The following is an 11780-nucleotide window of genomic DNA, read 5'->3' as shown; positions in this document are numbered from 1 at the left end:
GTTTGCTTTCCTCCATTTTTGTCATTTGTGACCTGTTTCTTTGTCTCCACATTTTGGCTGCTTCCCTGTGTTGATAGAGTGGCTTTCTGTGCTAGGTGTCCTATAGGGCCCAGTGGCTTAGCCTCCCCAATTACCTGAGGTGGACACTCTTGGTGCACCCCTTTGTGGGCTTTGTGCACAGTCTTGTTGTAGTTAAGCCTTGATTGTTGTAGGTATCACTGGGAGGAATTGACCTCCAGGCCAATTGGCTGTGAGAATCAGCTGTGTCTACAGTGGGAGAACTTCTGTGCTGGAGACACCCTTCTGGGGCAAGACTTGCTTCAGTGGGGCTTTGGTGCTCACTGAGTCTGCCCCCTGAGTGTGTCCCTTATGGATCTGAGGAGTTGTAATCTGGATGGTCCCACTCTGACCACTGGGTACACTGGCTCTTGGATCTCTAAGGAGGTGCTAATTTAGCCTCTGCCTGAGGCTACCCAGCAGGAGCTATGGAGAGATCTGCAGATTCCTCTTCTTTGTTTGGGGTTTGGAGGTGCCCAGATGAGGCCCAGCTGTGAAGCAATGCAAGCTGCTGTGGGGCCTTGGGCCTTCTTTTGGAAGTTCTGGGTCTCTCTGACCCAGCTGCAGTTTGTTAGGTAATTTTCAGATTGCAAAGGGCCAGGCCTTTCATATGCAAAAGCCTCTGGGCACAGCTTGGGTAGGGTGGGGTCTCAGGGAATCAACAGGGTGGAGCAAGCAGCTATGGCTGCTCCTCAGTCCTACCCTAAGAGGCCCCGAGTCTCAGTGTCCCAGTAATCGCTGCAAGCACCTCTGAGAGAAAGCCACCCTCGATGCCAGACAGTCCAGTTTCTCCCCGTATGAGTCTGGGTCCCCAGAGACTTGCCCGGAACTGGAGTTCAGAGCAGTCGGGAGCTTGAGACTCCCTCCTGATTGAGAAAGACAACCACGTCCTCAGTTACCAGCCCTTTCCACATGCGCCTCCATACCTCTGCACTTTACTTCCGAACCTCCTCTGAGTCTCAGTGTGCTTTTCTCTTTACTTCTAGTTGTAGAATTTCCACTCAGCCAGCCTTCCTGTGGTTCTGGATGATGTCCGTTTTGTCTTTTAGTTGTATTTTTGAAGTGGTTGTGCAAGGCAGCAATTTTCAGTGTTTACCTATGCCGCCATCTTGGTTTCTCTCCCCTGGGCCACAAAGTTTCAATCGCACTGTACGTGCGCACCCGCACGTGGTATTTTGTGGAAGAGCCACACTCAAGAAGCCAAAGAGCCGCATGTGGCTCGAGAGCCGCAGTTTGCCGACCACTGACTTATGGCATTGGGTACCTACAGTGTACCAGGCATCGTTCTTGATTCTGGGAAATACAGCAATAAAATAGAACATAGTCCCTCCCTCAAGAAGCTTAAAGTTGAGTGGGGGAAGACAGACAACAAAGATAATTTCAGGTAACTCAGCATTTCCTGAAATGTACTTGAGATGTTCTATGCAAAAGAAAAAAAAAGTTCTATGATCAAATAAGTTTGGGAACACTGTGTACTCAGATTCCCTCCGGGAGATTATGATGCTAACATTACAAGCTCTAACAAGTCCTGTGATAAGAAAATCCAGTATAACCAAGCTTGTCTGATGGTAGAACCTTTGTTTAAACCTAGTTGAAGCCCATTCTTGTAACCTGGTTACAGACCACTCTTGGGAAATGCTGTTTTGTCTTATGCAGTTCCTCTAACTCTCAGGAGAGTTCATGCAACAGTAGCAATCATACAGGACCTCACAATTGTTCAAGCGTACCTACTTCCTTGATCATCTAGGTAAAAAACAGAAAGATTGTGGGCAATAGGAATAGGCTCATTTTCTCTGTTATTAAAAACATCTCACCAGCCTAGCCCGCATGGCTCAGTGGCACATGCCCGGGGCACATGCCCGGGGCGTGGGCTCGATTCCCAGTGTGGGGCATATGCAGGAGGCAGCTGATCAATGATTCTCTCATCATTGATGTTTCTGTCTTGCCTTCTCTCTTTCTCTTTGAAATTAATTACAAATAAAATAAATAAAAATAAAACAAAACATCTCACCAGTTGATAGCAGAGGCTCCTCTGTGCCTGGGAAGGATGGACGGGTGGTAAATGATGGAACCGTGCTTTGGGCTGTCAATTACATCCATGGGGATGAACTGTGTGCAGAAAGGAAGCACGTTTAGCTCGGCACCCACGGATCTGTAGGCCTCTGCCACCTCCTTTATGGTCTTGCCCTTGACTCTCCATCTGGGGAACTTGAACACAGGGGTCCCATCTTTCTCTGCAGCCAAAGCTGAGCATGAAAGAGAAGATTGTTTTCATTAAAAGTAATTTTAGCCATAATTTCATATTGCTGTAGAGCTACACATTGTAATTTTATAGCTTTGTGAAACATTTACAAATAAAACATGGCGAAGAACAATTTAGATTCTGGCCAGGATTTGACCTGCTATAATTTTACCATGAACCATTTAGGTTTCTACTGTGATTTTTATCTATGTACTAGAGGTCCCATACACGAATTTGTGCACAGGTAGGGTCCCTTGGCCTGGTTGCCAATCAGGGCGGTCTCGCCCAGCCCCGAATGGGGCTGATTGGGGCCGGCTGGCCACGGGAGGGACCGCAGGAGGTTGGCTGGCCATGGAAGGTTGGCTGTGGGAGTGCACTGACCACCAGGGGGCAGCTCCTGTGTTGAGCGTCTGCCCCCTGGTGGTCAGTGTGCATCATAGCGACCGGTCGTTCAGTCGACTGGTCATAACGGTCGCTTAAGCTTTTAAATATATAGATTTAAGGTATAATGTTTGAACTCAAACATTTGTAGCTAGATAACATTTTTTGAGATTTTTAACTGAGGCTTTCTTTTATGGATCAAAATTTGTACTTCTCTTACTGATCCCGCCATTTAAAGAACATTTGCTTGTTGTTGTTGTTTTTTAAATATTTGGAGCCAGGTGCCAATACATCACCACCCAAATTAGACATACTCAGTCTCTGGCACAGTTGGAAAACCTCAAGTTTCTTCCCATGCCCGTTGGTTGAGGAGAGTCCCTTTAATCACAGGGCAAACTGTAAACCAGGACACCTTCTCTCTGCCAAACAGGCAGAGCCCAAAAGATAAAGGGAGAAAGGAGCTGAGCTGAACCTGTCTAGTTCCTTCACCCAAGTTCACCAATCAGATAAGTTAGGGGAGGAGAGGCCAAGACTGAAGAACACATGCTCCCTGTAGGGTTCGGCCATACCGGAGCAGATCCTAGGCTCTGTCCTGGAAAGTGTCCCTTCTTGCCCAGACAGGGTGGCTCAGTGGTTGAGTGTCCACCCATGAAGCAGGAGGTCCTGCTTGATTCCCAGTCAGGGCACAGACCCAGGTTGCAGACTCAGTCCCCAGTAGGGGGTGTACAGGAGGCAGCTGATCAATGATTCTCTTTTCCTCTCTCCCTTCCTCTCTCTGAAATCAATTTAAAAAACATATTTTAAAAAATAAAATAAAAGGAATGACTCCATTCTACCTCTGTGTGAAATGGACTGGCCCTCAAAGTGCAGACAGCGCAAGCATGTTTTTTCCATAATAAAATCTCATTTTTACTACTGTATACCCTAAAATATTAAGTACATTTCTTTTTCATTGGTAACTCAAAGTAACTACATTTTAGGCTTTTTACCTATATATTTTTTGGTTCCCTTTCCTTCTCTTAATCCAATCATCAATATTCATTGATTCCAGATGGGATGCCTACGCCACAAAGCCTCAATTCCAAAGCCTAGTAAGTCTTGAAGGCCATCAAGGTGATGCCTTGATCAATCCATTTGGAAGAACTTGAGAAACCAGTATAATGATGTTCATAAAATGTAAATATTCATAAAATGCTCAAAAGCTGTAAACAACTCAAATGTCAGATAATAGGAAAATAGATACACTAAAATGTCAGATAATAGGAAAATAGATACACGGTAAAAAAAAAAAAAGTTAAATTGGGAGAAAATTGTGAAAGGTCTAAGAATCACATGCTTGCAATTCTTCTGAAGTTCATGTACATGGCAGAGACTGCTTGTTGACCCCCTTCATCCTTCATGAGTGGATTCCTATAATTTAGCTGAACACATAGCCACACTGAATAAAATCTGTATGGCTCAGCCTGTCCTGCAAATTTGTCCTCAGATTTGACCTGTAAGTAAATTCTAGCCAATGGGACACAAGTAGGAATAATATGTGCATCTTCTGGATTATGCCCTTAATGAAAAACTTGCCCTCTACTTCTCTTTGTCTTGCTGCTTGCTGGATGCAGACTGGATAGTCAGGGCGGAAGAAGCTACGTGGACCATGGGATGGAACTCCATGGCAAAACAACAGAAAGAGCTTTCATCGTGATAAACGCAGAACTGTCACAACAGTTCAGATGGCCAACCCAGACTTGAGAAATGAACTTCTATCTTAATTCAAGCTAATATTATTTGGGGTCCCTCTGATACAACAGAAAATCTGATATCCTAAATTTAAGTCTTCCCAAATATCCCACACAGAACTAGTGAAAATAGAGAGATAGTCCTAGCAACAGGAATCATTCAAAAAGAAGCAGTTGGAGCCAGGTATATAAAAATGCATGAGGCAGGTTCCCTCAGAATTCCCCAGGTTGAGGAAACCTTTTTCTGAAACAAAGACAATTTTTAAATCAGTGATTAAATTCATGTGCATATGGGTTCTTGGCCCAACTTTTCTTTTAGTTTGACTCTTGAAAAATAATATTAAAATATAATATTGTTAAAAGTAATAACAAGAATGAGGAAAAACCCCAGAGCTGCTTCTTTCAAGAAAAAAGTAAAATTTCAGGGTTATTGGTATATTATTTTTCAACCAACATGTTGCATCATACCAGTGACTCATGAAGTCCCAAGTCATAAGCCAAGATTTCTAGGCACTAGTCCTGTTCCTGACCTGTATTATTTGTAGACTGTTTCTATCTCTGTGTCTTACACCCTTTCTTCTTCTTTTTTTAATCCTCACCTGAGGATATTTTTTTCCATTGCTTTCTGGAAAGAGTAGAAGAGAGAGAGAGAGAGAGAGAGAGAGAGAGAGGGGGGGGGGGGGAACATGGACAGGAAAGAGACACATCGATTGGTTGCCGGGAATCCAGCCTGCAACCTGAGACCCTTTGGTGCATGGGCTGAGGCTCTAACCATTTAGCAACACCAGCCAGGGCCTTGCACCCTTTCTTGACCTAACCATAGCATGCAAATCAGAAACACACTGCAGCCCTAGACGGTTTGGCTCAGTAGGTAGAGTGTCGGCCTGCGGACCAAAGGGTCCTGGGTTTGATTCTGGTCAAGGGCCTGGTCGGGGTGCGTGCAGGAGTCAACCAATCTGTGTCTCTCTCACATCGATGCTTCCCTCTCTCTTCCACTCTCTCTAAAAAATATATCAATGGAAAATCCTCGGGTGAGGATTAACAACAACAACAAAAGAAATACACTGCAGGTTTGTTCTGAGGAGGCTGTCTTCTTTATCTACCGTAATCACCAAGCAGCCCCAGCTATAATTTGCTCTGAGACAAATGCCTTCTTTATGACCCCACATCAATATCTAGGATTGGGCGTGGTCTTCCCTGTATTCCTTTTGGCATCGCTGCATCAAGTACTATTCTTTGAAAAGTCACAAGTGTAACTCAGAAAAAAATATATGCCTGGAAATTCCGCTGATGGATCTGATGATTACCATGGAGATAAGTGGAGAAACTCAATACAACAGGTGCCTGCTCCTTTGTCTTGGGACCCACAGGGAAGGAGAATTTTTGACTCTTATGTCCACCATGCCAATAGACTTGGCCAGACAAGGCTTTCAATAGGTCCGGCGGAAGCCGCAGAGCCCAGAAGGGAGGCATGCAATCTAGGTCTTCCGGGCCTGTGGCAAGTCAGTGGAAGTACAGAAATGCTAATGAGAGATGCCGGCTCTGAGTGGGCCCCAGGCTGAATAGTTGCAAGTCCAGTTCAGAGTCCTTGATACACTCACCCAGTGGGTCAGCTTTTCCATCCTTGTCTGGAACTGTGAACACCCCCACCACACGATGGCCCTCTTTGCAGAGGTGGCTGTAGACTTCTTGTCCAAAGAGGCTCTGACCAATAAGGGCCAACTTCAGCTGGTTTTTGAAATAAACCTGTGAAATAATTCAATGATGACGGATGTTAGCATGGACAGAAGACATATGGGTAATATTCATTTTTAAATCATTCAAGATGACTTGAGGACAACACAAGGCTCAAAGATCTACTAAATACATTTTTTACTAACATACGCTGAACCTAGACCAGTGATGGCGAACCTATGACACGCGTGTCAGAGGTGACACGCGAACTCATTTTTTTTGGTTGATTTTTCTTTGTTAAATGGCATTTAAATATATAAAATAAATATCAAAAATATAAGTCTTTGTTTTACTATGGTTGCAAATATCAAAAAATTTCTATATGTGACACGGCACCAGAGTTAAGTTAGGGTTTTCAAAATGCTGACACGCCGAGCTCAAAAGGTTCGCCATCACTGACCTAGACTATCTGAGATCCAAACCTAGTGTCACCCACCCCTTATTAGTTGTGTGGCCTTAAGCAAGTAACTAACTTCTGTTTGCTTTTTTCCTCATCTGTAAAATGGGAATAATAACATCACCAACCTCATACAATTTTGAAGTACATGACTTTAATATGCAATAGGCTTAGTGCAGTGTCTGACACCAAGTGCTGCTTAAGTAAAAGCTTTAATAATGTTTTAAAGATTTTACTACTTATGTGCCTTTTAACACTGGTTTATGTGTTTGTTTGTTTGTTTTTCATAAAGTCCAGAATTCCAAAATCCTTGGTAAGTGGATCCAATTCATTTGTTCTTAAAACCTGGATTGATCTAATGCAGTGGTCGGCAAACTCATTAGTCAACAGAGCCAAATATCAACAGTACAATGATTGAAATTTCTTTTGAGAGCCAAATTTTTTAAACTTAAACTATATAGGTAGGTACATTGTTATTAACTTAATTAGGATACTCCTAAGCTGGCCTTTGCTAAAAACGTGGTATTTTGTGGAAGAGCCACACTCAAGGGGCCAAAGAGCCGCATGTGCCTCGCGAGCCACGGTTTGCCGACTACTGATCTAATGGAACATTCCTTTAAAAAAATATATATGTATGTATTTTTTTTTCAGAGAGGAAGGGAGAGGGAGAGAGAGAGAGAAACATCAATGAAGAGAGAGGATCATTGATCACTGTCTCCTGCATGCCCCACACTGGGAATTGAGCCCGTATCCTAGGCATGTGCCCTGACCGGAATCAAACTGTGACCTCCTGGTTCATAGGTTGCCTTTTTAGGCATGAACTTAACAGTATACAGGCTCACACCTTCCCTGTAATTGAGCTGATAATTAAACAATTGAGGTTTTAAAAATCCTTTTCCAGGGCCAGCGGAAGTTTCTATCCCCAAAGAGCCTAGAGAGCTTCAACATCTAACATATATTCACAAGCAAACATTAACTCTGCCTATGGAAACCATGTAACTATTTCATTTCCTCTCATCAAAAAATCTGAATGTTCTATAAACATTCTGTCTTCAAATCCTATAATTAATGCTGTGGCTTGAAATAGAACTTACATGTTGTCTATCTTACAAAAGGTGGCTTTACCTCATGCCATTACCAATGCCAGATATTTTGAAACATCTAAAATACTACTCTTAAAACAAAGGAGCCAAGAGGCTGAGCTGACTCAATGTCAGCTGTCATCCATTATCGGGAGTTCAAATTCACATTCAACACGCCTCCAGAAGGACAGTGTGTAAGGAAACCGTGCCAGTTTCTTTGGAAATACTGCATTCACCGAAACACCGTCTGAGCTCAGTGCTTAAGCTGAAGTTACAAAGGTGAGTTTCTAAAACTGAGAAATGTTCAGATTTTAAGTGTGTTTATAATGCGTTAGCATAATTCCAAAGAAAACTGGACTGGGATATTTTACCTTACTCTTATTTCTCCAAGTATAACCTGAAGACTGACTGACAGTGTTGGCAGAATCAGCTGGGCGAGTACGTTAGAAATGTGGATTCCTAGACCCCACCCCGGATCTACTGAGTTAGGCTTGAGGCCCAGGAAGCTGCATTTTAACAAGCTCTTCATTGACTCACAGGCACACGGAGTCGGAGGATCTCTGATTTATGGAGGGTGTGCGTCTGCCAGCTACAAAAAAGATTCCGCCCTCGGGAATTCGGATTCCGCCCGAAAAAAGGGGTGGAAATATTAGCAAACAGTTTAATGAGATCCTAAGATATGCCAGGTGTTTCATATATATCACTCCTTTTGATTGCCGAGTGATTCTTGGAGACAGGCGTTATTAAGCTATTTTACAGATAAAGAAATTAAAACCGAGACGTTAAGACACAGCCCAGAGTCAAATAGCATACTAAGTGCTATATCAATGTTATCATTCTCATTTCCTCAGCATTTAGTGCTCAGGATATAATACATCATCTAATATGGTTTGAGGTGGAATTTGGAGGTTCTAAAAGCAAACTAGACACCAAAGCAGGGGTCAGGCAATAAGGAAATCAGTTAAGGACATGGTTGCTAGAACTAGAGTATAAAGCCAGTACTTGGTTCCAGGAGGCAAAGAAGGGTCCAACCTCTCAGTGATTCCTAAGATCACCTCAAGTCCTGGAATCAGGCCATGAACCCACAGCCACCAGCCAAGCTTGTTCCAGACGCTGGCAGAGGAAGCAAAATAAATATGAGGGCTAACTAATCCCCACCATGAGGAGAAATTAAGAAGCAGTGAGCCAGGCAAGAGAGTGGACAATAGTAACTGACAAAGGATTTTATTACTGTAATAGAAGCCTGGTGCATGAACGCGTGCATGGGTGGGGTCCCTTGGCCTGGCCAGCGATCCAGGCCTATTGGGGGAGCCAGCCGGCCGGGGGAGGACCTGTGGGAGGTTGGCTGTGGGAGCACACTGACCACCAGGGGACAGCTCCTGCATTGAGCATCTGCCCCCTGGTGGTCAGGGTGCATCATAGCGACTGTTTGACCCATCATTCCGGTCATTCCGGCAGTTCGGTTGGAACAGTCGCTTAGGTTTCTACATATATAGATAATTGCACTAGTTAAAAAGATCCAGTCATTTCAATAAATTGAAATCAATAAATATTTCTAAGTCCATTTCTTTCTTTCTCTATTTTTTTTTCTTAATCCTCACCCAAAGATATTTTTCCATTGATTTTTTTAGGGAGAGTGGAAGAGGGAGGGCAAGACAGAGAAATACCAATGTGAGAGAAACACATTGCTTGTTCACCTCCTGCATGAGCCCAGACCAGGGCCTGGGCCGGGGAGGAGCCTGCAACCAAGGTACGAGCACTTGACTGGAGTCGAACCCGGGACCCTTTGGTCCTCAGGCTGATGCTCTATCCACTGAGCAAAACTGGCTAGGGCTCTAAATCCATTTCTTTAAATCAGAGAATGGAAAAGTATATTCTATCAGGAAATGTTATAAAGTAATTTTCCCCTTGGATTTTGCTACATCCGGAGAGATTCCCCCCCCCCCCCCAATTTTGCTTTAATACCAAACTCATAAAAAGTGTTGTGATTTTTTTCTTTTTTCCTAGATGACAGTATAATTTATATACAGAATATGCCCTTTTCAGTGTATAGTTCTGTCAGTTTAAACAAACACACAGTCATATAACCACAATCAAGATAAAACAATGTTCCATCAGCCCCCAAAAGTCCTTTATGTCCCTTTGTAATCAATCCTTGCCCCATCTCCAGCCCCTGGCAATCATTGATCTTTTGCCTATCACTAAGTTTTACTCGTTCCAAATGTTAGATAAATGGAATTATATAATAGGAAGCCCTTAGAGTCTGTCTTCTTACCCTTAGCATACATATTTGAGTTTCATCCATGTTGTATGTATCAGTAGTACTTCTTTTTTTTCTGAGTAGGATTCCATTGTTTGGATGAATATACCACAGTTTGTTTATCCTGTCACCAACTGAAGGACATTTAAGTTATTTCCAATTTTTGGTGACTAGGAACAAAGCCTCTATAAACATTCATAAGTAGGTATTTGTGTGAATAAAAGTTTTCATGGGTAAATACCTAGGAGTGCAATTGCTGGGCCATAAAATGTTTAACTTTATTCAAAAAAACTGCCAGTTTTCCAAAGTGGCTGTACCATTTTACACTCACACCGACGCGCTTGATTTTGAACAATTCTTATAGAACGCAGTCCAAAGGGTAGCTCCTCACTTTCTATGGAGCAAGAAACAGCCAATGCTTCACTTATCCCATGTCTTCCTTTTGGCCATTGAAGAAACTGCCTTCTCCCCAGCCACATGTCACTTCTTCCACGAGCATTCCTGGGTGCAGTCCGACTCAGGCCCCTGACCCCTCACCCTGCCTGGTGCTTCCCCCACACACATGTTTTTGTTTATGCTATTTGCCACCTGGGATGTTCAGATTTTACTAGTCAAATCTTACGTAAGCCCCATTATTGTAATAATCTTTTCGTTCTTCAAGACTTTTTTCTGCTCTCCAAAAAATAAAATTCAATGAAAGGCGTTGACAGAGGAGGCCAATAAAACAGGCTGGCACAGGCCCCTTGCTCCCTTGCCATCCAACCTAGATTCCCGTGTGCCACGTGGCGGGAGAAACTTAAGGAGGAATCCAGTGCACTGCTCGAGAGAACAAGCAAAAGCTCCACCACAGCAGATCTCTTTTTTCTTTATTTAAAAGAGATGAATGCTTCCAAAATAACTAGCACTGCCTGCATGGGGTAAAGTGAATGCTCATTATTTGGTGTTGTCTGGAGGATAACGCTTTTCCACTTATGCCACTTTGGATCAGTTCTTGGTGCTACTTGACACGTCTTCCCAGTTCCCAACTGTTTCCATTTGAATCTGCACACATGTAATTATGGCTTTGGCAGAGAAGACGAATCGAAAGCAAATTCTTGTGTAACACAGCAAACGTGCACTTCCTATTAAGAGATACTGTAAGTGGGATGGATGTGGTTTTTTTTTTCTCTTCCCTAAGCAGCTTGTAGTCTGCTTAGATACAAGGTGGCATCTCTCCAGAGGCCCCCAAAAGTGCTGAAGGCAGTGCCCCATGCAACGTGTGGGCTCTCCTTCCATTTCTGGAGGTGCTGATGCAATTCCAAGGCCCAAGGCTGGGCCAACGCTGGGTTCTTGCTACAGTTTACGAGTGTCCCAGAGTGGCTGCTTCTGCAGCGCTTAGTAACCCTAGAGATCTTGCCGCCTGCAGCTCAGGAATAACGAGCTCGCAGCCACCAGCAATAAGTGCCACTCTCTGAATGGGCCCTGGGAGCCAGTGGGGAGCGCTCACGCCTCTCAGGCCGCCGAGGAGCAGCAGGCTGACTCGATAGCGCTCTCCTCCAGCAGATCGTCTCCGTCTAGCAGCTAGTTCGTTACCAGGGATCTCACGATTGAAAGGGAAAAAAGAAAGGAAGCCCCAGACGCTGCCCCTTGCCCGGTGACCGTTCCCAGCCGTCAATCCCAGCCAGACCTTGGAAGTTCCAAGCCCCTTCCCCATAGAAGACGATGGCACGCTTGCCAAGCCCCATTCGGGACCCTCCCCGGACTCTCTTCTGCAGTCTCCCAGTTTTAACAGTGCGATCTTGGCTTTTAGCTGTCTAAACACCGCTGCCCACCCCCAGCCCCGCCGCCCGGCGCTCCAGCCCAGGGTCTCTAGATCGGGGGTGGGAGCAGGGACGCTGGCCAGGGCGGGACTCACCCG

The 11780-nt window shown here is 44.3% G+C and overlaps 1 protein-coding gene across 1 annotated transcript in view; it reads right to left on the bottom strand.

Annotated features, from left to right (window-relative positions):
* ALDH1L2 (aldehyde dehydrogenase 1 family, member L2) overlaps nt 1-9958 on the bottom strand; it is a 45599-nt gene extending 35641 nt beyond the window's left edge. The window contains 3 exon segments of the mRNA XM_014535998.1: nt 2069-2303; nt 6012-6156; nt 9899-9958. Of these exon segments, the coding sequence (XP_014391484.1) occupies nt 2069-2303; nt 6012-6156; nt 9899-9928 (410 nt within the window). The 5' untranslated portion in view covers nt 9929-9958.
* Nucleotides 9959-11780: the final 1822 nt, after the last annotated feature.

Source organism: Myotis brandtii, unplaced genomic scaffold (genome assembly GCF_000412655.1).
Source record: "Myotis brandtii unplaced genomic scaffold, ASM41265v1 scaffold155, whole genome shotgun sequence".
Taxonomy (NCBI): Eukaryota; Metazoa; Chordata; class Mammalia; order Chiroptera; family Vespertilionidae; genus Myotis; species Myotis brandtii.
The sequence above is the reverse complement of the archived record's forward strand: the minus strand, read 5'-3'. Positions and strand labels throughout refer to the sequence as shown.